The 27,880-nt window shown below is 39.1% G+C and overlaps 1 protein-coding gene across 1 annotated transcript; it reads right to left on the bottom strand.

Moving 5' to 3' along the window:
* Positions 1-1,454: 1,454 nt before the first annotated feature.
* Hddc2 (HD domain containing 2) lies at positions 1,455-24,237 on the bottom strand. Its single transcript, XM_046458675.2, has 6 exons — positions 24,111-24,237; positions 22,865-22,986; positions 20,531-20,633; positions 15,501-15,569; positions 6,934-7,072; positions 1,455-1,825 (listed from the first exon to the last, which is right to left on the bottom strand). The coding sequence occupies exons 1-6, from the start codon at positions 24,180-24,182 to the stop codon at positions 1,728-1,730; spliced, it is 603 nt and encodes a 200-aa protein (XP_046314631.1). The 5' UTR covers positions 24,183-24,237; the 3' UTR covers positions 1,455-1,727.
* Between the last annotated feature and the right edge of the window lie 3,643 nt (positions 24,238-27,880).

Here is a 27,880-nt window from a genome sequence, read left to right as displayed (position 1 = left end):
ACTACCACAAGGCTTTGAGATGAATTGACATTTTTCAAATACAAGGACACTGAGAATTATGTAACAGCTGGTGAAATGCCAGTCCACAAGGGAAAAACAGTAACAAGGAATTCTTTTTTGTTGAGTTCAATCCAAGAATAATTATTTACTCTGCATCATAATTACAGGGTTTGGTATTCAGAAGACCAAGTCCAGGCAAGTAGCAAGTATTAAAAAAAAAAAAAAAAAAGAATGTTCTTTAAAGTAATAATGTTCAAATATTTGTAGACATCACCATTGGACTCAATAACTATCTTCTTTAACTGATCTTCATTTTGTTCTTATTAAAAGGAGATTTTATTCAAGCACTGTTAAATTTCTTTTTTTTTTTAAAGTAAATTACCCCAGGAAGGTTTAGGACTAATTGTGAACCATTTCTTGGTAGACAGATGAACTGAGGTAATGATTAAGTGACAAATATAGAGCAGACAAAACGTTCAAAATAAGGCTCCTAGGCCATAAACTCCTCTGGTTATAAATACTTGAACTCTTCTGGGGTTATTTTATGTACATGTTTTCAGAACAAATAAAACTCCACTACACTGATAGATGGAGTTGTTTTTGTATTAATAATCTCCAAAAATAATCAGATTTTGCAGTACTTCTCCTTCCAATGCAGAGAAACTATATGTGCATGTGCATTGCTTCTGAAGAGATCATGCACCTTGCTTCCTGCAGATTGAGTATCCATGGATACTGCAAAGAGTTTCCAAAGAAACGCTGCCTAGAAATTTCACCATGCCAGCCTCAAAGGCTTTCTTCCAATAGAAACTGACATTTGAATTAAAGAGACAGGCCGCATTGCTGCACACCAAATACAGGGCAGGTTTGCATGAAGGGCCTTCCTTTCCACAGCAGTCAGTGATTGTGCCTCACTTCAAGGCATGTGGGGTTGATCCCTTATCTCATAAAGGGAAATGAATGGAAGAAATTTGGCTGATATATAGCCTACCTAAGGCTCTGATTCTAGCAATACTCTTCCTCTTACATATTTTTCATCTGGTAATAAATGTTCTTATAACCAGGGTCTCAAGATCTGTATATCAGATGGAAAAATAAAAAAAGGAAGGCAAGTGGCTATGAAGCTGTATGTTCCAATTTATATTCCCAAATGATAAAGGGCTGGAGAGAAGGGCAGATCATGTTAATAGATTTAAAAGTCTATGATCAGGGCATAGTGAAATTAAAAGTCTGGCTCAAAAAGTGATCATCTGATAAAGCAGTGTTTCATTTGAGAAGAGACTACATTGCTAACACATTTGCTTTTCTGGATACTTATTACTACATCAGCAGAAGACTCTGTTCTTAAAGAAATTACAATTAAATTTTCTATCCTTCAGTGAATCTGGCCTTCAGGGGTCAAGGTTATTAAGTCAGAATAAGATGACTTAAGATCTCCAATAAATATTCCAAAGTTTAAGATGTTAAATATTTATTTATTTATTTAATATTTAATTCTTAGAAAAGGTACTGCCTTGTCCAGTTTTCATCTGTGGCATTATCATGACCACTTCCTGTTCTGTGGCTTCTTTCAGTGTTCAAATCATATCACATTTTTTTTTCTCAAGTCTAGACAACTGAAAATAAATAGATTCACATCGGGGGAAACCACTTGACCAAAAATGGCAAAACACAATACCATGAAACAGAAAAATGAAATATATATTATAGGAGTGCAGCAACGGAGCTCAGGAGCATGGCTCCATGGAGGCCGCAGATATGTTCGCATTTCGTTCTGCCTCAAGTTCAGAAACAAGCTGGACGATCTCAGGATGACTGAATTTTCCTGCAAAGCAAAAAGACAACTGCTGTTGAGAACAGAAGGCACCTACTTCCCCACCTTGACCTCAGGGCTCAGGGGGCTCCATTCTTTGATCTGACCCATTCTTCTTAGCAGAAGGACACTCTGGATCCTAGGAAGGGGACAAGGGATCACTTTATTCTGTCACCCAGGTGCCACCAAGTAGAATGATAATCAGGCAGAGAGCCATCAATTAAGCAAAGCCACAAGATACTTCACCAGAAGCCCTTATCTCTATCAGAAACTCCAGGAAGGTGTGAGACTACTGGAGAGCTAAACCCAATCTGTTCATTCCAAAACTGCAAGTAATTAAGGGGGATACAGCACCTATATATAAAAGAGGAGTGGGATGATCAGGGGTTCTAGGCTGTCCCAGGATGTGAAAAAGAACACAAATACTGCACTGGCTATCTGTGCTGTCATCTCTGCTGCTCAGCCCTCTCCAGATTTCTGCACTGGGCAGCAACCAAGCCCAAGCTATAATAGGTCAATGGTGTTTAACATGGGGGAATGTTCAAACCCAGCATCTCTTCTCCCACTCTCTTTTTCTGTCTGTAGGTTACTGTTGTTTACTCTTCATTCCACACTAAAATCTATTTAATCTGTTTTCAGTCTCTTCTATGAAAACTCCCTTCCCTTTCTTGGCTGGTCCTGAGGATGTGGCTTCCCCTGACTGGCCCTGTTCTCTCCTAAGGCTTTTACCATAGGGCTGAGGACCATCTCCATGCACCTGGTTACTGCTTCCACAGTGTACTTAGCTCCACTGTGCCAAGGTCACACTACCTGGCTACTCCCCCTACTGCCCCTCATGGCCTCAGTCATCTACAGAAATCACTGTAAGCCACTTCTATTCACGCCTAGAAAATTACCACTTGAGGTTCATTGTCACCCATCAGAATTCGTGATGTCAGTGCTCATGCAGACTATCCTTCTAATAGCCTCTCTCTCCTTTTCATGACTTTCTCTCCTCTGGAAGTCCTCTCTGTCTCTCCCTCAGTCTCCTCTTCCAACACGTACATCTTGAAATCATCACTAGCAATAATTTAGTGAGGATGAACTGTCCCAGCTCTCAAGACCAGCCTCCCCACTGTGCAGGAGATCCCACCCAAGCCATCCTCACCCCCTTCCTTGATTACTGCCATCAGCACATAAATGTGCTCTTTTTACATCCTGTTTTATAAATGAATGAACTCTAAGGATGATGCATCTCTCCAATTCACAACCCCATTTTTCATCAGTTCTACCCAGTCAGGGATGGATTACAGTCAGTCCTGCATTCCAATCCTCATAGTGGTGTTTGAACTCACTCCAGTTGGGCTCAAACCTGTTCTTATTGAGGCCACCAATTATCTCCATGTCACCAAATCTGATAGCAACTCTTTACTTCTTAAAACACCTTCTTCCCTTAGCTTCTGGAATCCCTATTTTCTTCCTCCATTTTCTCTATCTATTGGCAACTTCATTCTTTCAGCTGATCATGTCAAAATCCTTGGACTCCTCTCACAAACACCCCACATGCAATTATCCAACAGATCCTGTCAACTCTATATTCAAAACATATCCAGGGTCTGACCATTTCTTACTCTGTCCCGATCATTCGGGTCCAAACCACCATCACTTCTCACTTGGATATGGCTGTAGTCCCCAGATACACTCTCCCTGCTTTCAGCACAAGTGACTTTTTTTTTTTTTTTTTTTTTTGGTACCAGGGATTGAACCCTGGGGTGCTTAAGCACTGAGCTACATCTTCAATCCTTTTTATTTTTTATTTTGAGACAGGATCTCTCTAAGTTACTAAGGCTGGCTTTAAGCTTGGAGATCCTCCTGCCTCCATCTCTCAAGCCAAGTGGCCTTTTTAAAATTTAAATAGCCTTGACATGATGGCTCACATCTGAAATTTCAACTACTCTTGAGGCTGAAGCAGGAGGATTGAAAGTTTGTGTCTTTAAAAAAAGAAAGCAAAAGAAAAAAGCTAGGGATGTAGCTAAGGGGAGCAGACTATCACCGGGTTTAATCCTCAGCTCTGAGAAAACACACAAACATACATGCACATAAATGAGATCAAAATATTCTTGGGCTCCACATCCTCTCAGGGCTCCTCATCTCACTGACAGGACAGTCAAGGTCCTCTAGTGCCCATAAATCCTCCATGAGCCACTTCTGGAGGCTCATCTCCCACTCTCCTCTCTTATTCATCTATCAGCCACAGCCTTTGTACTACTCCTCAGTGAGCAAGGATTCAGAAAGCAAAGACAGAAAAAGAAAATACAAAGTTGTGAAGTGAATTTAAAAAAAAACAAACACTAAAGCCTTGACCTCCTCTTCAATAGTAGTCAATTCTACATACATCTTTGATTGTAAACTTTTCTTTAGGAGTTACTTAAGATAAGTAAGAAACTATTGCTTGAATCAGTTATATTATTTTTATTTACTAATTATTTAGTAGAACCAGAATAAAAGTGCAGTGAGTCTTAATCTCAATTCAGCTACAGGCCATTCACCATCTTTCTGGACTCAAGTTTCTTTCTTAGTAAAATATGAAATTTAGACAACTCTTCCACTCACACATTTTTAGTTCTACTGGTACTTCATATTTCATTTTCTATTTTTCACTGTGAATATACTATGATAGAAGATAATTATATAAAATGTAAAGAATCACATAAATATAACCTATATTCTAGTTACATTATTGGTGAGATATGCTATCTTGAAACCCAATCCTTGCCTTCAACATGAATCAGAAAACCTTACCTATAAAAAGCCAGATAGCAAATATTTTGGGCTTTGTGGACTGTATAGTCTGTTATAAGTACTGAGTTCTGCTGTTATAACACAAAAAGCAGCACAGACAATATGTAAAGAAGAGGTATGACTGCGTTTTGATATAACATTATTTACACAAATAGGTAGTGACCTAATTTTGCTCTTAGAGCACAATTTGCTGATCCTTGGTTTATAAAATTATTCTATTTGGTTTGTTATTAACTTAATAACTTACTAAGTTAAATAGAATAAACTTAAATTATTAAGTTTAAATTAACTCTATTTATGGTAATATTTTCGAGCACCTCGCATATCAAAGACAGGTTAAACCAAAACTGGTCTTGGTCATCAAACAGCTTGCTTTCTATCAGTTGGTGATCAAGCAGGGTGTTGGGGAGCACTACAGTTAAGATCTGTAATGTCCCCCAAAGGCCCACGGAAAGGCTTGCTCCTCAGCTTGGTTTCAGGTAATAGAGAGCATGTCCTCAAAGGGAACTGATAAACAAAACCCTTTCCTTCTGCACCCCACCCCCACCATGTCCTAGTCACAAGGTGAACAGCTTTGGTCCACCATATGCTGCTGTCATGATGTGTCACCACAAGCCCAAAATAATTGGTCATTGACTAAAACCTTCAAAACTGTAAGCCAGAATGTATCTTTCCTTTTCATAAGTTGATTGTCTCAGGGATTCTGCTGCAGTATGAGAGCTGACTAATAAAGAGAGAGATCCAGAGAGGGACCTCAGTGTGTAGACTATGAGACCTTGGCAAGCTCTAGATCAAGTGCAGACTGAGCAAAAAAAAAATGTTTAATTGTGACAGGGTGGATTAGGAAAGGAGACCAGAGAGATGGGTGGCCTTAGACTGCAGGTCTTTTTAGGTCACTCAAAAAGTATCAGGATTTTATGTTTTAGAAAAAGAAAAGCCACAGAGTTTTTAAAATAAAGAAGTCAAGCAGCTCAGTGATAGAGCATTTGTCCGGTCTGCATGAGGCCCTGGGTTCAAGCTCCAGCACTGCATTAAATAAATAAATAAAGACAGTCATGATAATAACTATCTACAAAAGAAGACAGGAGACATGCAGGGTGTACTTGCAAGCCTGCTGGCAGGTTAAGTCAGGAGGCTACAGCAACAGTCCAATAAGAAATAATGAGGGCCTTGTCTAGAGCAGAGGAAGCGGAGCTGGAAAAAGAGAAAAGGAAAACTGAATCAACTTCATTCTAATGCAAATATATTTGGAGCAGAGACTGTGAGCTTGTACTTTTCTCTATTTGGTGAGACCATGTGGGGTCCTGAGAGGTCAGAGAAAGGTCATCCCTTGCAGGACACTCAGGAGAAAGGCAGGTTGAGCGGAGCCTGAAGAGTACCCAGGGAAGAGAGTTTTCTTCCAGGGAACAATAAGAAAAATAGCTATCACTAATACAGTGTTCTCAGCTCCTGACTCTGTAAAGAATCAAAATGAAGATTGCTAACACTTACTGCCAGGCACTACTCTAGCCTACTATATCCTAAAACAATCTTACTTTATCCTACAAAGTATATCTTATCCCCATTTTAAAGATAAGGAAACTAAGGCCCAGGGAGGTTAAATAATTTATTGGTGGTCACACAGCTTGTAAATGGCATATCTAGGATTCAAACCCAAGCAGTTTGACTCCAGGGCTGTGCTATGAAGTACTATAATGATAGAGGTGACTGCAGCTACAGAGGTTTTCCTGTTTTAAATCTCGATTTCTACCTCCATCTCACATGGCACATACAGATCAAAGAGCCCTTTCAAACACATCATCTTCTTTGAATCTCAAAAATCAACCTTGGACTTACAAAGGATATTATGATCCCCTTTTGTTTCAAATGAGGCCACAGGCTCTGAGAGGTCAGGAGGCTACCCAGAGGCACACAGTGGGCATGGGGCAGAGGTGGAATGTGAATGTGATGCTCAGACTCCAAGGCAACGATGCTTTTCAGTACCAATGTCATCTTACCATCAATTCCATTATATTCTTCTTAGATGCTCCCAACAGTGGGTTTTAGTAACACCCTGCTAGTCACTTCACTTAGAATAAGCCAAACTAAAACAGATTCTTATTGAAAATAGCATTATGACCAGGTGCGGTGGTGCATGCCTGTAATCCCAGGAACTTGCGAGGCTGAGGCAGGAGGATCTCAAGTTCTAAGCCAGCCTCAGTAACTTGGTGAGGCCCTAAGAAATTCAATGAGACACTGTCTCTAAATAAAATACAACAAAGGCTAGGGATGTGCCTCAGTGGTTAAGTGCCCCTGAGTTCAATCCTCAGTACAAAAAATTTAAAAATAGCATTAAGTACCTGCTGTGGAATCATAGAAGTCTTGCAGCCTCCCAGGCTTGTTTTCAAGGTCCTCGTATTCAAAAGCCTGAAGAACCATTTCACACTGGTCCAGCTGCTTCACAAATTTGGCTTCTGCACTAGCTTGGGTCTCATACTCCTAAGGAAATGGAAAATCAAAGCAGCAAGGTTAGGTAGGTATTTCAGGAAACTTCTGGTTATAGAACCAGTAGTGAGAGTCATAGCTCAAATCACTTTGGCTACATTTCACCCCTGTTTGCAAACCCTTCAGAGATACTTCACTTAATTCACAGCTTAGCACCAGAGTCCATGCAAGAAGGATGCACACACTTCCTTCCACATATTCCACCAGATGCCTTGGAAGTCTCACTTGTTCATCCACTCACTTTTCTTCCGGTTCATTATCCTGCCTTCATTTCAAGGTCATTATTTTACCCTCATCCTCCCAATACTGGGGATTGAACCTAGGGCCACACACATGGTAGGCAAGTGCTCTACCAAGGAGCTACATCTCCAGCCCTTTTTATTTTGTGACAGGGTCTTGCTACATTGCTCAGGCTGTTCTTGAACTTGTGATTTTCCTGCCTCCCAAGTAGATGGGATTATAGGCATACACTACCATGTCTGGCAAGAACACCTGAGCAGTTTAGAGGTTTGTAACTTCAAGATGACACTTCATCTTGTGCTTTTCAACCTTTTACTTCCCTCCTCATAAGGATTACCTTTTTCTCTTAATCAAATTGCTAGCTTCACCCTTTGCTTTTGGTTACCACTTTACCTGGGAATCTCTGTCCTTACTTTTCCCACTAAGTGTAAGATTACTTAAGTCCCTCTGGGTTCTGACTCTTGAGGAGATAGTCAGATCTATGAATTTTTGCACACACCAGTGTGGGTCCTATGTTGGTGGCAAGGGGTGAAGGTGGTGGGAGGAGGGCAGCTTTCCCACCTTTCCTCTTACCACTACTCCCTCCCTCCCCAGGGCAGATCTGAAACTAGGAGCTCTAGCAGGTCTCTGAGCAGGACACATGCCACACAGACAAAAGTCCCCGTGAATGCCATACAGGATCATCCTTCTATTAAGACCAAAGTGTTCCCACCTGGTTTCCCTGAAAACTTCTCATTTGTAATTCCACCCAGATGTGTTCAGATAATAAGCCTGTCATACTTTCTTGGCAGAGTGACATAATACAAATCACGGAAAGGCTTCTTGGTTTTTATTAGATACCTTATTTTTTATAAAGGCAGCTCTTTGGATTTGATAAAGCTGAATATTATACAGGGGAATCATTTAAATATGCAACTCAATACATTTTGCTTGATCTCAAAGGCTCTTAAAAATAATTACATCTTATTTATGTGTTCATTCACATTCATAGTTATATAGCAACATTAAATAAAGTTTATGATTTAACAAAAGGAAATTGAATACTACAAGCAAAGCAATCTAGCATTTATTTTCTATTGAAAATCAAAATTAGAAAATATCTCAAGATCACTAGGAAATACAATATTTTGTAGCAAATTCTGGTGAACTTACAGATTTCTTTTAAAGGTAAATTGTTGAATTTCCCCCAAAAAAAATCAATGGTAAAGGGCCTTCTCCAATTTTATTTTCCCAAAAGGAGGCAGGGCACAGAGAAAAGAGTATAGACAAAGCTCTAAGGGTGAAGGATTTGGAGAAATGACTGCAAGTAGCTCCCAATGACAGGACTGAGTGTTACAGGAAGGAAAAGTCTGAAGATGGAGGCTAGAGCCCACACTTGAAAAGCCTGGTGTGGACACCACAGTTTGCCCTGTAACTCCTGGGCATCACCAGAAGGTTTCAAGCAGGAAGGGTCCCCTTCTATCTGATTTTAGAAAGCTCACTCTGAATGAGGTCTGGGTAAAAGCTAGACCAGAAGCAGAAAAATCAGGTTCTGAGACTTTGTAGCACTAGCCTAGATGCTGTCTGTTCTAAGACCATGGCAGTGAAGACAAGGACAGTGGGGGGAATTTAAGAAATCATAACGATGAAATAAAATAAAATAAGAAGGGAAATGGGAAGAAAAATTGAAAATGATTTCCTAGTTTGGGGCCTGAGTAACTACGTAGATGGTAAAACAGGGAGCAAAGGAGAAGAAACAGACAAAAATTGACAGAGCAAAATAACGGCAAATTCAAAATATCATGGATATTTTTTACAAAAATAAACAAATGAACAAACAAATAAATAAATAATAAAGGAGGTGACATTCCCATGCATTTCAAATTCTACACAAATGAGACAAAACATCTCCAGCTATAAGCCCTGCAGAAGCCCTTCCCACCTGTCAAGAAGAAGCACCAAGGAAAAAGAGGATGCCTGATGGACAGAGAACAGAATCTCAAAATAGCCAACAGGTGTTTGCTAGAATTCTCAAGTTTTCAGAAGATCAGTCACACTGGAGGAGACCTTGTCCACTCTACTATTGGATGAACACAGGCACAGTGCAACCTACTGCACACTCCAGTCTGACCTCCTGGGTGCCCTTTCAGGACAGATGCCCTGTGAGAAGAAACTTCTGGAACAGAATCAAGACAGAGTGGGATAAGGATTCTAGAGATGAAGGAAAGAATCAGATTAAAATGAAGAAGGGAAACAAAATTAAGCCAAGTGTGGTGGTACGTGTTGGTAACTCAACTACTTGGGAGGCTGAGGCAAGAGGATCAAGGCCAGCCTGGGCAACTTAGCAAGACCTTGTCTCAAAATAAAATTTAAAAAGGGCTGGGGATTTCAGTGGTTTCTATCCCTAGTACCAAAAAGCAAACAAATAAACAAACAAACAAACAAAAAGGATCAAGAAATTTCTAAAAACAAGTTAACATGTTTTTTCTAACACTTCATTAAAAAAAAAAAAGCTGAAGAGGAAGTTTTGTGAATTTAAGAAGGCAATCTGTTCCTACCACAAAAAAATGGTGATGAAGATTAGACAGGTAAGTAATTCTAGGAAACAGCTGATTAATAATATTCCTCCATCCTTCATGTTCTTCTACAGTAGCTCCTTACTAGGAGCAAACAATTCCATTATAATTTTGATGGTTCTCCCTATTTTAACCATAAAAACTCAAACAGGTACTGTATCTATTTATTAGATAAATTTAGCCATCCTACAATTCACAATGCATACATATTTCAAAACATCATATGTACACAAATATATAAAATTTTTATCAATTAAAAAGAAGCAAAAATTAACAAACTGAAAAAAAAAAAGTCATTCTGAATCAAGTTTCCTTCCAAAAGTTCAGGAAAACTAGTTTTCCATCAAAACAAGCAACAGAAAGCACAATGGTTAGATCCTCTACTTGTTTATCATAAGATAAAGAAAGTAAGGAACAAAACAACATCTCCACAGACAATTTACATCAGACAGATATTCAAAATAAGAGAGAGATCAATTCTACCACAAAAATTTCAAAAGGAGCTAAAAGAAAAGGAGGAAATGATGCAAAACATAAAAAAGAACAAAAGAATCAGATAAAAGGTAATCTTATAAATGAAAGTTAATCAATAAAAAGTACAACACTAATTAACATGACAAATAGTTCCTTAAGAGAAACAGAAATTAGAAAGGAGTTAAAGTTGAAAAGTAAAAAATACAAAATTAAAAGAAAAGGAAAAAAGCTGAGCATGGTGGCATAAACCTATCATCTCAGCTACTTGGAAAATTGAGGCAGAAAAATCCCAAGTTTGAGGCCAGACTGAGTAACTTAGCAAGATCTGGTCTCAAACAAAAAATCAAAAGGAAGAAGGAGAAGAAGGAGGCAGAGGAGGAGAAGAAAATAAACAAATGATTTCAGAGAAACTGACAAGTATTAAAGCTAGGCAAAGAAAAACTAACAAATGAGTAGACATAGAGTAATCTCAGAAGCAAATCAAAGAAAAAAAATTACATTTCAAAAAAGTTTTCTTACAATCAAAAATTTTTTTTAAAGATTTCAAAGTATATGTTAAAAATGTACCCAGAAAAACCAACACAAAAACACACTGTAATAGCTGGGCGCAGTAGTACATGCCTGTAAGCCCAGTGGCTCAGGAGGCTAAGGCAGGAGGAACATGAGTTCAAAACCAGCCTCAGCAAAAGCGAGGTGCTAAGCAACTCAGTGAGACCCTGTCTCTAAATAAAAAATATAAAATACAGGGCTGGGGATGTGGCTCAAGTGGTAGCACGCTCGCCTGGCATGCGTGCGGCCCGGGTTCGATCCTCAGCACCACATACAAACAAAGATGTTGTGTCTGCCGAAAACTAGAAAATAAATAAATTTATATATATATATATAATATATATATATAAATATAAATATATTTATAAATAAATATAAATATATTTATAAATAAATATAAATATATTTATAAATAAATATAAATATATATATTATATATATATATAAATATATATAAATAAATTTTTATATATATATAAAATTCTCTCTCTCTTTAAAAAAAAAAAAAAATATATATATATATATATATATATATATACATATATATATAAAATACAGCTGAGTATGTGGCTCAGTGGTCAAGTGCCCCTGAGTTCAATCCCCAGCACCCCAAAACAATCCCCCAAACCAAAACCAAAACAAAACAAAAAACACTGTAATAAAATTACCAAGACCTAAAAGAAAAAAAAAAATTCTTCAGATACCCAAAAAAGAGCATCTGGCATATAAGGAAAATAAAATTATGAATAGACTTTAATAGCAATGTTTTATGTCAAGAAAAACATGAGAACTGAAATTAGAAAGGAGTTTATGTACAAAGAGTACAAAATGCAAGAATTTAGAGAACATACTTCCTGTAAACCCTTCCTGAAGAATCTACTAGAGAATAAGTCTCAATCAGAACTGTTAAGAAACTGAAATAAAAACTGGTGTTGAACTTCAATGATATAGTTACTTACAGAACTAAGAATGAAAAGGAGAAGCTATAGCATGCAATGGTTAGATGTTCTGAAAACACAGACACAATACAATGATTATAAAAGGGAAAAATGGAGATAGCAGAGGCAAACTGTTTTTTTTTTCAGTATCAGAAATGATGATGATGGTATATAACTACTATTCTGAGATGACACATGTGTAAAGAAGAACAAAGCAAATAAGTGTGGATGAAAGTCCAATTCCAGCATCCTCTGTGTACTACACAACCAGGATTGTGTTCATACTGGGCTCTTAAAATACCATTTTCTATTCAAAAATAAACAAAGAATCCAAAGGCATTTGGGTATGCTAGGCACTTGGCATGGGGGAATAGCTGCCTTCATGTTTAGGGGCTCACAAGGTATTTCTTTTTTTTTTTTTAATACCTTTATTTTATTTATTTGTTTTTATGTGGTGCTGAGGATCCATCCCAGTGCCTCATATGTGTGAGGCAAGCGCTCTGCCACTGAGCCACAAATCCAGCCCACAAGGTATTTCTTTAAAGTGAAATGCAGGAGGTAAGGTAGTCACCTTTCTGAAATACATTCAGGAAAAAAAAAAAAAGAACTCTTTCCTCTTGGTTTACTGAAATCCTTTACACTTCCGAGATGAAAGATAAATTATAATCAAGGCTGTCTAATTGCTTTAAACAGACATGCCCCTCGGGCTGATAGGTATTTAGAGTAGTGAATAGCTATGGTGATCAACACTTCAAATATTAATCAACTGGTATTTAATATGTAGCCAGTATTATTCTAATTCTCATGGGTATAGACTGACCATATTTTCTTAAACCAAAATCATAATATAAGTACTAGAGGCAGAGAAAAATAGAATATATGGACAAGGAAAAATAGAGCTTACTATATGCCAGGCAGTATTCCAATTGCTTTACACATATTTAATTACTTTAATTCCCCCAAATATATAATATAGGTATATTATCATTGCCATTTTATAAATGAAGAAATTAAATAAGTTGCTTAGGGCCACAAAGCTAATATATGAAGCCGGTATATGAACCCCAGAAGTCTCATATTGAAGCCCATAAACTAATACTGGATATGAATTATAACATACATAAATTATTATAGGTCCCTGTACTATACTAAAAAGTTCATATCCACCTGAACCTTACATGTGACCTGTAACTATGACTTATTTGGAAATAGTCTCTGCAGAAGTAATTGAAGTATAAGGTATTCATACTGGATTAGGATGGGTGTTAATACAATAGAGACAACTCTGGGCACAGACACTAACATCGAACACCACATGACTAAAGGGAAGGGGTTGGAACAATGCTTCTATAAGCCAAGGCCTGCCAAGGACTGCAACCACAAGAAGCTGGAAAGAGGAAAGGAAGCATCCTTCCCTAGTGGATCTGGAGAAAAGTTCTTCAACAAGCTTTGCTTATCAACCAAGAATGGCACAAGATAGCAAAAGTGTTACCTATTGGGGGGTTATCAAGGATTTTAATTCTATGGTTTATATTTAATCTCCAGAGTCTTTCTTAGTAACTGTTGTAGTATATTACTTAGAATACTGTTTAAATTCAAGTAAATTTTGCAGTAAAAATTTTAGCTAGTTGCTCACAGTTAAGAAAATAATTTTATAGACATTACCTCTATATTCACAATAATTAGGAGTCACAAAGGGACAAATTATTATAAAAGGTTTTCAAATTCTGAATGTTTCTTCCTTAAAAGACCATACATTGATTAGTTCCATAAACTCAGGTGCCATTATTTTCTCTTTATATATGAGATGCAACCTACTCTACTTCTTTACTCCGCATCTTAGAAAGAGTGTTCCAAAAACTACTTGAAAGTACATACTTGGAAACAAGAGACACTTTTTCCTAAATAAATCCTATTATACTATAACAGATACCACCTATACCAGGCTCCAGGCTAGATACCATGCATACTTCACCAGATTTAATTCTTATTACTGTTCAACAAAGCAGATGTTAAAAGCCCATATCTCTCATTTTAAACCCTGATTGGTTTCAGATTTCAAATTTTCTTATTTTAGAAAAATAATATGGCACATATAATGTATATTACTGAATACCTTTAGTGGGCTCTAGAGTAGTACTTGGTTACCAAACAGATGAATATTTCTCCATCTAAATATAACTATCACAAGGAGGAAGATGAATTAGAACTCCAAATAGCCTAATGTTGATTCAGAGATGATTTTGCTGATAAATGAGTTCAAATGAGGTCAAGTTTTTAAAAACTGGTTCTCTGAACTTTTTGAATTTCATAATTGTGGATATGGGCAGGTAGGTAGGCCTATCTGACTCTCACTTCCTAGAAAAGAAATATGTAAACAAAAGTCAAGTAACTCTTTGACTAGAAGGCACTGATTTCTGCACCCTACCCACTGTCTTAAAAGGTCCATTTCATCCCATAATGAAACAAACCACAGAAATAACAGTGCACTACAGAATCTGATGTTGTAAAACGTGACATTCTAGGAGGAAAAGTCTGTTGAGGGTTTCAACCCCATTCATGTCCCATCTCACTCCCAAGGGAAGAACCAACCCGGCATGTGAGGGAGTAAGAAAGGGACCTCTCCCAGCTTTGATGTTCAGGAGAAAGGCAAGGCAGGGTGGGGGTCTGGGTATGTGGAAACAGAAGGTGGAAGACCAGGCTCTGAAGGTGAGCACTTTGAAGGAAATGTGAGAAGTGAGAGTGGAAGGCAGGACTACCTGCGCACAGGAATAAGAGTGAGTCTAGCTGTGGCTCTGGAGGCTGAGGCAGGAGGATCACAAATTCAAGGCCAGCCTCAGCAGCTTAGCAAGCCCCTAAGAAACTTTATAAGTCTCTGTTTCAAACACATAAAAAGGGCTGGGAATATGGCTCAGTGAAGTGCCCCTGTGTTCAATTCCTAGTACCAAAAAAAAGGGGGGGGGATTAAAAAAAAAAGTGAGTCTAAGAGCTCCAGCAAAGCTATGCCAGTGCAGGCAGAATGAGGTGAGAAATGGTACCATAGAGGAGTCTGTTTTCCCTCACAAAGGATTTGCAACATTAGGAAAGGAAGCAATGAGATAAAACAACTTACTTCCCCTTTCTATCCTCCCTGTCCTTTCCTTCCAGTCTCACCTCCCTTGTCTATTGGCAGCACTGGGAAGGGACCAAGCATAGGGAGAGAACCCCCATGCTGAATGAGTCCCCGTTCACTGCCAGGCAGCATAGTGGACTTTCACCTTTACTTCACTCAGCCCTAATGACCCTTCAAGGCTTTATGACCGCCACAGACTCAATAAGAGGAACGTGCCCAAGGACATACAACTAAGTGGTAAGGTGAATTCAATCCCATTTCTGAACTATCCCCCAAAGCCATGCTTTTTTCAGAGACCAGAAATGGATAGGTGGATATAAGCAAATCAGCAAGAAATCCAGTATCTATGAGTCAAAATCCATCCCAAGCACTGTGGTGGTGAGAGAAATGAGGACTGCGGACTATCAGCCCCAAGAGATTCCTGTAGCCACTTGGAGGTGAAAAACAGACCAACATTTGAGACAGCTTGTTAAGGCAATCTAAACCAACTAAAACATCGATGAATCATATAAATTCAGTTGCAATAAATAAAAAGTTACCTATTGTATACTTACTTCCCAAAGTTCATAGAGCTCCTTTCTGAGATCCTCTGGTAGGAGCTGGGTTATCTGTTGCATAGCTTCCTGAAATATCAAACTATTATTTTCATTATGCTCACATTTGTCTAAGTTAACAACTATTTATGTGACTGCTTAACAACTATACATGAGTTACAGGCTCAGATTATTACAGATAACTCCCATACGGGCAGTAGAATAAATTGACCTATATTGGTATCAACATTTTTGTGTAGCATTATATTATTTTCTATTATTAATATGATTTTATTGGAAATTTAAAATACTACATAGGGCAATTATTGTTATTAACATGAAGGAAGTCATAGTATAGACCTTCATAGGTTCACTGACTCACAAGTTGCAAGTGGAACACTTCTGTCCTCTCTCCACAAACATGCTCAGTAGTCAGAACTCAGCCTCTCAAGAGACTCCCACATGGGTTTTAGGCAGCACTGTCAAAAGCACTTTCCTATGTCAAGCTAACAACAGTCTTTGTAGTCCTTCCACCAGGCTTAACCCCATCCTTCCTGCTATCCTCACTCATCCACAAGCATAGTGTCAAATGGGGGGTGGGGGAGTGATGAGCTAGGTCAGGCTTTCTGTGGCCAAAGTAACTAAGCAAAGGGATGGCCTCATAACTCAAACCAGGCCACTCTGGGTCCTTCTCCACATTTTATCTAACAGAAGCTGATAGAGGGAAGCCACTTCCCTCACTAGAAGTCTGAGAGTTAGTCAAAACCCAAAGAAAGCTGAGGTAAGAGAATAAGGGTGGAGGGTATTATGTCCCCAGTAGTGGTCCCTCCAGTACCTGTCACCACCAGAGGTCCATAGTAAAACCCTTCCATCCCTGAGAGTTATAAGGATCTGGGTGAGGTTGAAAGAGAAACAAACAAAAACAAAACAATGATTTTTCACTGTGTGTGTGTGTGTGTATGTATGTGTATGCATGTGTGCACGTGTGTGCATACACAAAGCCCAAAGATAATGAAATAGGGGCTGGGAAAAGGATTTGGCCTGGCCTGTGCAGCATGAGGCCCTACACTCATTTATAATCTTTACAAAGTCCCAAGAGTTAACCTTATTCCAGTCTCTTCCCTCAAGTTTTTCCAGTATCCTTCTAAAATATCACATTTGGGGGTAAACTTACTCTCAAATGGCTTTAAATTCCTTCATTATCTCAATACATACCTTTTACTCTCACTTCAGTTCTTCTAACCAGGAAGCTAGTCTCCTTGAAAATAGTATGGTTATAAGAACCATTTTTGCAAAACATAAAGGTCATAAATGAAAACAAAAATGGATATTTATGTGTGTATTACTTACTGGGAGGGAAAAGTTTATCAAATACATTCGCTTACAGAGTAAATCACGTTTACCAATGTCAACAATCAGCTCTTAAAGTAACAGCAGCATGCTGTTCGATCACAGAGCTGTACTCCAGACTACCCTTAGTGGCATAAAATTTAGTGTATTTTATACTTACATTCTTCCTGGCTTCTTTCTTATAATCTCAGGAAAATGCTTAAGAAAGTACTTTACATTTTCACAAAACAAATGTCTTTATAAATAGATTGCTTTTTTCCACACTTTCCAGAATAAAAGTTTGCCCATTCCTTTTGTTTAAACTTTTATTCTAAACTTTTAGAATCCAAACATTACAATCTTGCTTTAACAAGGGACTACTTTATTCCCTTTAAGGTGATACACCCAGTAGTGAACATGATTTATGTCTTAACTGACCAAGGTGGAAGAGATGAAACTATCACCTTCCTCATGCTAGATACTATATTCCTATAAATGTAACCTAAGACTGAATTGGCTTTTCAGTGATCACATTCCAATACTGACTGATTAATCAGCTTTCTGTTATCTAAAATCACTACATTCTTTAAAACAGATAACAAGCATGTTGATGCTCTTCCTGAAACTGAGTAGATTTTCTGAATCTAAGCTCATTGATATCACTTATTATTAAACAATTAGAACTGCAAAATAGTCCTAGGGTTTAATGGCAGATGCAACAGAATCATCACTGCTTTCTAAAATAAACCCTTGGAAATCAACTTCACTTGAGTCCAGCAATCATGGGTGAATATGACCACCTTCTGCTTCCTGGTCTGGGGCCCTATACCCTCATTTCTGTACTCTCACTGTGTTGTTCAGACATCAGTCTAGTGACAATTTCCCTAGCTTCCTCCAATAGCAGAACATGTCAAGAATTTGCCTGAAGTTCTGAGCTGAGTGGAACTGTCAGCAAATGTCTTGTGACTGGTTTGTGACGAGTATCCGGGAAGCATCATCTGTCAGTCACATACTGGGGAGGTCAAATAATGTGGTAGCTAGGTGCAAACTGCATGTGAAATCTGGCTTCTTGTTTATTAGCTATGGAACCCTGAGCAAGTCCCTAACCTCTTTGTCCTTCAGGTTTCTCATGTATAATAATGGTCCTTTCCTAAGAGAATTGTTGTAAGAACTGAATTATCATATGTAAAGTGCTCTGAACCTGGTACATACAAGCCCTCTGTCAAAGTTCACTATATTTTTCATTTCTTCCATCCTGCATGTTCAATCCTATAATAATGTTCTACCCTTCTCCTTTTCCTCCCAAGTTTCTAGCCATTTTAACACTTGCAGACATATATGTACCATGACTCTGCCTTCCATTTTAATAAGCTTTTCACTTTGTAAAGGAATATAACCTGCCATTGCTAAATTCCACTTTAAAGGTCATCTCCCTAATCTCAATGATCCTGTCAGGCAACACACACTAGTTCAGGTTATAATGTAAAGTTTCTGTTATTGTATTTAGGAAAGGGGCCAGACTATAAGTATTGCTTTTGGCCCCATTCCTGGATTTTCTCTTCAATGCCCTCATCTTTCCCTTTCATCTTAATACCACGTCCTCTATAACAATCAGCGTTCCAGTTTATTTAGTATTTTTCCTCCCTCCTACTTCAGTTTGAAGCCTTGTGGATATGGTAAGCTAGCCTCTGGGCAAATGAGGCTTCCTGGTTCTCTTTATGCATGTTCCACCTCAAGCCAAGAAATCATCATTTAATTATCTTAATGCATGACTTAGACATCTGAATCCTATTCATAAATACCATCTCCATAAAAAACTGTTTGCCGCTCTCATCTTCCTTTCTGTTCCCAAATCTTGACCAAAAGCAGGAAGAGATGAAGAAATATGAGTGCTTTCCAAGCCCTTGGTTTCTGGCCCAAGAACTTGCTGTTCTTAAGCTGTTTCTCTGTCCCTTCCACCTGGGACATTATTCCACCATGAATCAGCAAGAGCAGGCAATGGCTAAGAGGTTTTATGAGGCCAAGAGACAGCATCTGGAAAGACAGCAGCACCCTGATTATTCAGGTACTCCATGGGGTAAGACAGGCCAGGACTCGACCTCTGTTAGGTCAGTGGTAGGTAGAGATCTTTCACACTGGCTGGGGTTCTTCTCCAGAAGGTTCTGACTTACTCCTCGGTGGAGCAATTCCTTGTGTACCTTTAAAGAGACAATTTGTCTTTTCCTCTTCTTTGTCATATTTCTCCATGCCTTCTCCTCACTTCAAAGGTCTTTGAGAACCTTCTAGTACTTCAGTATGATTTCCCTCTACATATCCAGATTTACCCAAACAAGCTGCATAATTGAGTTTCCCCCATCTTTTTCTTGGATATTATTACACTCACCACCCTCTGTTTCAAGTGCCAGTTCCTTTCTGCAACTCAAGACTCTTGAGCAAATGGCTTTCTTTTTGTATCAATTCTGCCAACACAACTAGAATTCTCAATTCATGACAGTAGACTCCTATAGAGAAACATTTCCTTAGATTCTTCCCTTTCTGTCATGATGGTTTAGGCTATCTTGTAGACCTATATTTTGGCAGGAACAGGAAGGCATTTCTTATACTATTCTCTTTGTTTTCAAAATTTAGGGTGGGTTGCAACTCTGAAATTAGGAGTCTACTTTGTGGATTTTCTTGCCTCTAGAAGGGTAAAAACCCTAATGGCTACTGAACACTAGTCTCCCACACCTCTGGAAAAAGCTATTTATGCCTACTGGAGAGCTAGTGATGTAGGTCAGTGGTTAAGCTCGTGCCTAGCATGCTTAAGGCCCTAGGTTCAATCTCCAGTATGGCAAAGGAGAAAAAAAAAAGGAGCCACCAGTCTTCTTAAACCATCTCAGATCTCAATAAAAGCTCCCTTGCTCAGTAATTTAGGACAATTTAAAGGTCTACCATAAAGTAGTTTGCAACAATCTGTGACTTAGAAACTATCCATTCAGCATTTTAAAAGTCATCCTTAATTTTCCAGCCCTGGTTCCAAAATATCTTCCTTTTTCGCCCTGGGCCCAAAATATCTTCCTCTTTCGCCCTGGGCTCTGAATTTAGGGCTCACACCAACATTGATTTTATATTTTATTGATGTTACTGTTTTTTTATATTATAAGTTTTCCTTTACTTTTTTTTTTAAACTTCCAATCACTGAATTAGAGGACAAAATTCAAATTTGCTAAATAATAATTATACTTGTGATCTAGATTTTCTCTCCAAAGAGCTTAACTAGCATGAAAAATTTCCACAAATTAACTTAAATTCCAACTATTTCCATTGCTCTAATGAAAGTCATATTATCTATGTCTACATTTTAATGACTGCCTATCCTTGTGTTAAACAAGCTGTAGAACAAGCATAGATTCCTATTCTTGTGTAAACCACCTAAGAAAGTAAGCTCCAATAGCTTAGTCCTTGACTCTCCCAAGGCCCTGCCTCCCACTGATCCAAAAATTAAGTCCTACACCCTTTGCAATCCCAGCTAATGGCCTATTATCTTGTAAGACCCATTTTAACATTCTCCAGCCCAGGCCCTAAAATTAAACATATCTACACCTAAACTCTCCTTCCTGAGATACCAATGAGACCATCTAGGTGGTGTTCTCCTTTACTGCAATAGCTCTATTGAACTTAGCTATGCTCTGGCAATGGGTTTTTCCAGTGGTTTTTTTGAAGAATCAATAATCAACACTGACCTCTTCTCGCCTATGTTTTTCTTCTTTGGGGATGTTATCTGCTGGTGCTATGTCCCCAACGATGCATTCTGCCATATCGTGAACGAGGGCTAGACGTATACATCTGACCAGGCAAGAAATGGTGAAAATTACACAGAATTATATTCACTATAAGTTTTCTTTTCTATGCTATTTTTAAGTTACATAATACATTTTTCTCTACCCCCACAGATTTTAATGCAGTATTTTCTAAAGTAATTATATTCCATCAGCCTACAACAGTTCTGAAACAAAACTGCTAGTATAATATTCAACATAATATAGAAGAGTATAGGAGAAACTCTTTGCATGATTTTTTTTTTTTTAATGACTGGTTTCTAAATCTCTCTTTAACAGGTTTGTAATTTCAGATTACAAAGCCATGAGATAATCTGGTTAGCATTTACTTACTGATACAAAATTTACAAACAATCATCTTCCCCAATGTTCTAGTTAGATTACAAAATGAAGCCATTTATAGGGTCATGGGTAGAGCTGAACAGATCTGGGTTTGAATTCAGCAAACAACCCACATGAGATCTTTGCCAAATTATTTAAATATCCAATTCTGTCACCTTTCATTTATCATCCCTAAAAATGGGATAACAGTACTTCATAAAGTTGGTGTAAAATTTGAATTTTTTTTTATTGGTTGTTCAAAACATTATAAAGCTATTGACATATCATATTTCATACATTAGATTCAAGTTGGTTATGAACTCCCAATTTTACCCCAAATACAGATTGCAGAATCACATCAGTTACACATCCACATTTTTACATAATGCCCTATTAGTAACTGTTGTATTCTGCTACCTTTCCTATCCTCTACTATCCCCCCTCCCTCCCCTCCCATCTTCTCTCACTACCCCAGCCACTGTAATTCATTTCTCTCCTTGTTTATTTTCCCATTCCCCTCACAACCTCTTATATGTAATTTTGTATAACAATGAGGGTCTCCCTCCATTACCATGCAATTTCCCTTTCTCTCCCTTTCCATCCCACCTCATGTATCTGTTTAATGTTAATCTTTTCTTCCTGCTCTTCCTCCCTGCTCTGTTCTTAGTTGCTCTCATTATATCAAAGAAGACATTTGGTATTTGTTTTTTAGGGATTGGCTAGCTTCACTAAGCATAATCTGCTCTAGCGCCATCCATTTCCCTGCAAATTCTATGATTTTGTCATTTTTTAGTGCTGCGTAATACTCCATGGTGTATAAATGCCACATTTTTTTTTATCCATTCATCTATTGAAGGGCATCTGGGTTGGTTCCACAGTCTAGCAATTAAATTTGATAAATTATTTTCCTGGAACATGTTGATAATTCAGCAAATGGCTATGATTATTAGTGATTAATGATTTGTGATAATCATCATCAAAATAACAAAGGCAAGCAATGACACAAATGCCCAGATGACTCTGTTTAGCACTCCCACTGTTACACAGGCAGTACCAGACCTAATAGCCTCCTCTTAGGCTTCCCTACCTCATCTCCTTCTGAATCTAGTTCAAAACCTATACTCCTAAATTCATCTGTTTGACTTCACTTCCATCTTGTACTATTTGCCAAAAATCTCCTCCGTTCCTATGTACTGAGTAACAGGACTCCCCAGACTTCCTAAGGAATCCATCACTGAAATCAAATTGATATTCTCCTCCTTTCCAAGATATTTCTTTACCTTCCCTGCCTCCAGACTTTGGTTTCTAGTCCCTTCTCTCTGTGCATTGTGCCACTATTAATTCTCTATCCTTATCAATCCTTAGAATCCAGTTCCTGCTGCCTCTTCCATTAAGATCAACCAAGAACAGGGGATCTCCCCTACTGTTAGAATGCTTGCCTAATTTTGACAATAGCTTTATTTTTACTTTTTTTAGAAGCTGATTTGCGCTTCTGAAATTCATTTGAGATTTATTTACCATTTTATATGTTAATTAACTTCTGCTCTATGCTCCAAAAGCATTTTGAACATCCAACTACAAAGCCACCTCACAAATGGGTGCTACTATTCATAAAAGGGACAAATAGTATACTAATACAGCTAATAATTTTAGACATAACATTCTCACCTTCAAAGCCCTAATATCATGTTTATGTTTCCTCTGAGACCAAGGCCAGTTGCCGGTTCTATAACTTGCCCACAAAAAGCCCAGACTTCACTTTACAACTGAAGCAATCATCTCCAAGAGTTCTCCTTCCCACATCCTAAATCTGGTTGGCCTCAAATAGTTTTGCTTGACATATAAACCAACCTACAAGAATGTGACAGAGGCCTTAGTCTCAGACTCTTACAACCATCTAAGTTCAGATTAGCTTACCGGTCTTTATTAAGATGGTCATCTTTGGTCACCATTGCCATAACTGCCATCCGATACATGTGATCTGATACGCTCTCTGGATTTTTGACATTTCTGTATACCCAGCCAGTCCGTGGGACTCTCTGATAAGTATGAAATAGAAAAAGTTAAAAACAAAACAAGTCCTCTTACTATCTGCAATGCTTAAAAGATGTCCAGGGAAGAGCACATAAAGGCCATTATTTCAGAACCTATTATAAGAAAATGCTTTACTAAACCAACCAAAATGATCAACATCTGGAATCAAACTAGAGAGTTTGGTGGATGGGGTATAGTGAAATGTAATTCACAAGTATACCAAAGTCCAAAAGTCAAGTTACTCTGTTAATGAAGCATAATTGTGAAATGTATACAAATCTTTTAGTCATAAAAACAAAATTACGTTTTTTCTTAATTACAAGAGCTTTTCCCCTTCAAACAAAAGCATCCTACACAAGTGGAGATCACTGAAATGGAGGCTCTGAATTTGAACATGTGAAGGACTTCCAAATTCTGAAGGCGAAGGGAGAAAAACATTTCTAATTGCTTGATCATCCTACCAGTCAGGACTCTTCCTTTTATTAGGGTCATGATGTGATCTTGTAAGACTGCCTTTCCGCCTCAGAATTCTACATTTCTAAATCATTTTATAAACAGTAGTCAGTGGCATGAAGATGATCTGCTTTGAACTTGGGGAAATTCTTCTGCAAAATCACTAACTGTAATAGGAGGGAGCTAGGGCAGGACGCACATGATGAAATTCCAGTGTGTGTTATATAAAAATCCCCTGGGGGAGGGTGTCTTGTTATTGAAGTTACTGTGTGAGAGTTCAAGCGCTCCACTTGACATCTGCTGGGCCGCTGGATTCCGTTCCTGCCCTGCGGCTGCTCAGGAGCATCCCGCACACGTGGGCCCGAGTACTCGGTGCAGACCCAGCAGGCGAGGGCCGCGGAGCCTCGGGAACGGCTACCTCGCTACTGGGACGCCGAGGATCGGACTCGGCCAGGTCTGGACAGGCCCCGCGGCCGGCTGCGCCACCTCTCTTCCTCCTACTACCGTCCACGACGCGGGTCGTCTCGGGAGGGTATACCCCTGCCCGAATTCCGCGCGGCAGAGAGGGCGGAGGACCGGGCAGGCCGCGGGCCCGGCTAGGAGCCCCGAGGCCCCACCGGCCCGCCAGCGTGGCTGCCGCCACCCGGCCTAGACAATCAGCCCCGCGCTCGCTCACCTTGAGCTGCCCCACCAGCCGCAAGAACTGCAGCAAGGACCGGGCCCCAAAGCCCGTGGAGGCCGAAGCCATGTGGCGCCTATCCCGCGGGTGGAGCCAGGAGCGGCCACCCGAGGCTCCGCCCACTCCGCCCCGCGCCGCCCCGCCCCTCTCCCCCGCCCCTCTCCCCCGCCCCTCTCCCCCTCCGGCTCTCTCCTAGCTTCCTTCTCCTCCTCCTTCCTCCACCCACTAAGTTCCTCACCTGGTTTTCTTAGACCCTTCTGTGCAGTGTCCTATCTTTCTGGCTTTATTGGCTGCTGCTTGGGCATTGCAGTTTAAGTCACTTGAGAAAAAGAATTTGCTAATACATTTAGAACTTTTTGAGTCCTCCATTCATCTCCCCAGAGGTAACCACTATCCTGAATTTTGATAACCCCTGTCTTTGCTGTTAATTTTTATCAAAATAACAGCACACACACACACCTAAACAATAAAGATTGGTTTTGTAGGATTTTTAGATTGTTTACACTGTTTGGGGCCCACTGAACAACTTTAATCTGAAGGTTTGTAGCCTTAATAAAAGTTAGAACATTTTACAAAACGAAGTAATTAAGGGCTGGAGATGTGGCTCAGTGGCAGTTCACTCGCTTGCATAAGATCCTGGGTTCAATCCCCAGTGCCAACAAAACATAAATATAAAACTAAAAAGTAATTAAACACTTTTGGAACTCTACTGTCAAAATAAAAAGCTACAAAGGCACACATTTCTGATACCACCACCCACCAGGCAATTTGCCTCGCAGAACTGAGTTTCCATGAGTTGATGTCTTTATTTCCTGTTTGTGTCTGTATTTATAGCCCTAGCCCTTCCTTCTTCTGGGTTGCACTATGAAAACCTCCCATATGACCTTCACAGCTGATTGGGTTGAAAGTCATCATATTGAACTTGTGCACCAATGTGTGTCTTCTGAGAAAAAAAAAAGTGTTCATTTCTTAAGTATGCCTTTATAAAAGTGGAGTATCTTAAATAGCACTTATCACTTATTTGAGATTTAGCACTGAAAGAAGTTACTCATATGAAAAAAATCATTTTCAATGGGGAAAAAAGATGAAATTGCCATGAATGCCAGGTGTCTGTAGCCACTGGCATTACTTAGAGATCATCCATAAAGGAAAACAATGCAAGCACTAGGTATTGCCTGGATGGGTTTATGCAACTTTCTGAGCAACCAGTGTAGTATAGCTGGAGCGTGAGCAGCTTGTGTATGTCTGTCGTTCAAGACCACGTGGACAGTTTCTCATAGTCCATACACTTCACCTCTGAACATTGCTGTATCGCCTAATGTGAGTTTGTTGAGGGACACTTCATATCCAAGCTATAACTCTGACTTATTCCTGAGAGTGTTTACTGTTTGGTTAATATAAGAGTCACATATGCTAGAGGTTTAACAGCTATTCAAGGCAATTTACCATATGGGATTTATTAATTCAAACGTTTATTAATTTCCTGATTTATGCCAAACACTACTCTAGGCACTGGAGATTTACCAGTGAATAAAATAGACCAAGCTTCTGCCCTCAGAGGGCTTACATTAAAGTTAGGGAAAGACAGATAATCAAAAACAACTAATATGTCAGATGATAAGAAGTGCTTGAGAGAAAAATAAGGAGAGTAAGGTGATTAGAGATGAGGGATATAGTTTATATAAAGCACTCAGAGAAGAACTCACTCTGAAGGCGATATTTAAACAGAGACTCCAAGAAAAAAAAAAAGAGTCACCAGGACACCTGGGGATAGATGATCAGGTGGGAAGAGCTTAGGTGGAGCAAGCTAACGCAAATTCCTAGAGGCAGAAGTACACATAGCCATTTCCAGAACCACAAACATGCTGTGTTTTCAGAGCTGAGAAAATGAGGGAGAGAATAGTAGTGATGATATGAGAAGAAGGTGAGTAATCCATTCATGGAAGTCCTTGGAGGCCAGTGTCAGGGTGTTGACTTCTATTCTGAATGAGTGGGGAAGCAGTTTCAGGCCTTAGAGTGAGAAAGGACCTGTTTCTGATTTAACAGATGCAGGTTGTTTAACAGATGACTAGTTGCTCCTTGAGAGTAGACTATATGGGGCAGGAAAGAAGAAGTAAGACCAGTTAGGAGACTATTAAAATAACTCTGTTGAAGCATGGTCAGGATTTATTCCAGGGGTGGTGGCAATAGAGGTTCAGTGTTCCCCTCTTCCCCCAAGCCTTGGCCATGGTTTTACATTCCACAGTTTCAGTTACCTACAATCAAACAAGATCTGAAAATATAGTACAGAACAATAAAAAGAAAACCTTGAGATAGAGACCATACTCACATAACTTTCATTGCAGTATATTATTATAATTGTTCTACTATCTGGAGGTGAGGTAAACATTTTGTGAGTCATCAACATATAGCATGGTGCATGAAACTGGATGAAATCACCTGGTAGGAGAGTGTGGATGAAATTAAAAAAGACATCCAAGACCTAAGCTCTGGAGCACCCAAATATTTAGTTTGGGAGACCAAGAAGGAGCAGCCAGTGAGGTAGGAAGAGGATTAAAAGAAATATTTTGAAGAGGATTTTAAAGAAGTACCTGGAAGAAAATATTTCAAGAAGGAAGGAATGTGGTCAACCAAGTTATTGTCATATTAGAAAAGGACCCAGATTTGACTACCCAGTTTCCTATATTTGGCATCATTGGTGACCTTGGCAAGGGTGGTTTTCAGGGCAGTAGGGCATGCAGGAAAATCTAATGAGATGCTTCCAGAGAGAATGGGAGTGAATATTGCAGCTGACTGGAATTTTAAAAAATCTCTACAGTTATCATGGTCACTTTAAAGTAGAAATTACAGTATGTTTATTTACTGATGGAGGCTACTTAGTAGAGAGAGAAAATTGCTAATTAAAGAGACAGAGTGGAGAAATGTTGAATGTTGGCCTTGAGTAAGGAAAAGAAGATGCATGTGATCTAGTGTACAAGATGAAAGGCTGGCCTTAGGAAGATGGAAAATTTATCTACAACTCAGGAAGAAGGCAGAGTACATGGTGAGTAATCAAGGCAGACGCGGCTACGGGAGATTGTAGAAGTTCTCTTTTGATTGCTTTCATTTGCTTACCAAAATAGGAAGCCCAGTGTCAGCAGGTTTTGCTGTAGCAACTAGCAACCTCCTTGTCTCCTGTTTCTCAGCAGTTTGACACATGGAAGGTCTATTTCTCTTACATGCCAAATGTCAGTTTCTAGGGGGTGTCCTAACCTCATTCAGGGAGCCAGGTGACATTGTACTCCTCTTGCCAAGACTGGAAAAAAGAAAATTGGCACCCGGGCTCTTAAATCCTGTCCCTTGTAGTGATATCTGACCTTTCTTCCACATCACTGGCAAAATTGCCACATCTAACTTCAAAGAAGTCCTGAGGAGTTCAGTGCTACCATGCTTCTGGGAGGAGAGGAGGCCAGAACATTAGTGAAGGGAGGAGGAGTCATTGGAGGGTTTAGGAGAAAGAAGAAGAAGAAGAAGAAGACATAAAATAGGTGTTTTGGAGCATAGTGCAGTGAAAGGTTGAATCTTACTAGAACCAAATGAATGCTAAGGGCAGTGGGGACTGTGATAAACACAGTTGGGATGAGTAACTGTACCATTTCATGATAATGGGTGATGATAAAGGAAAGAGCAGGGACAACATAGTCAGCTTCACTGGAAGAGCACAAAAATAAACGAACAAAAGATCCAGGGGAATCAGGAAGATTTTAAGGGTACAGTGAAGGGCATCC

The sequence above is a fragment of the Marmota monax genome, unplaced genomic scaffold (genome assembly GCF_021218885.2).
Source record: "Marmota monax isolate L192 unplaced genomic scaffold, Marmota_monax_Labrador192_F-V1.1 WCK01_AAM20220418_F8-fsc00198, whole genome shotgun sequence".
In the NCBI taxonomy this organism is placed as follows: Eukaryota; Metazoa; Chordata; class Mammalia; order Rodentia; family Sciuridae; genus Marmota; species Marmota monax.
The sequence above is the reverse complement of the archived record's forward strand: the minus strand, read 5'-3'. Positions and strand labels throughout refer to the sequence as shown.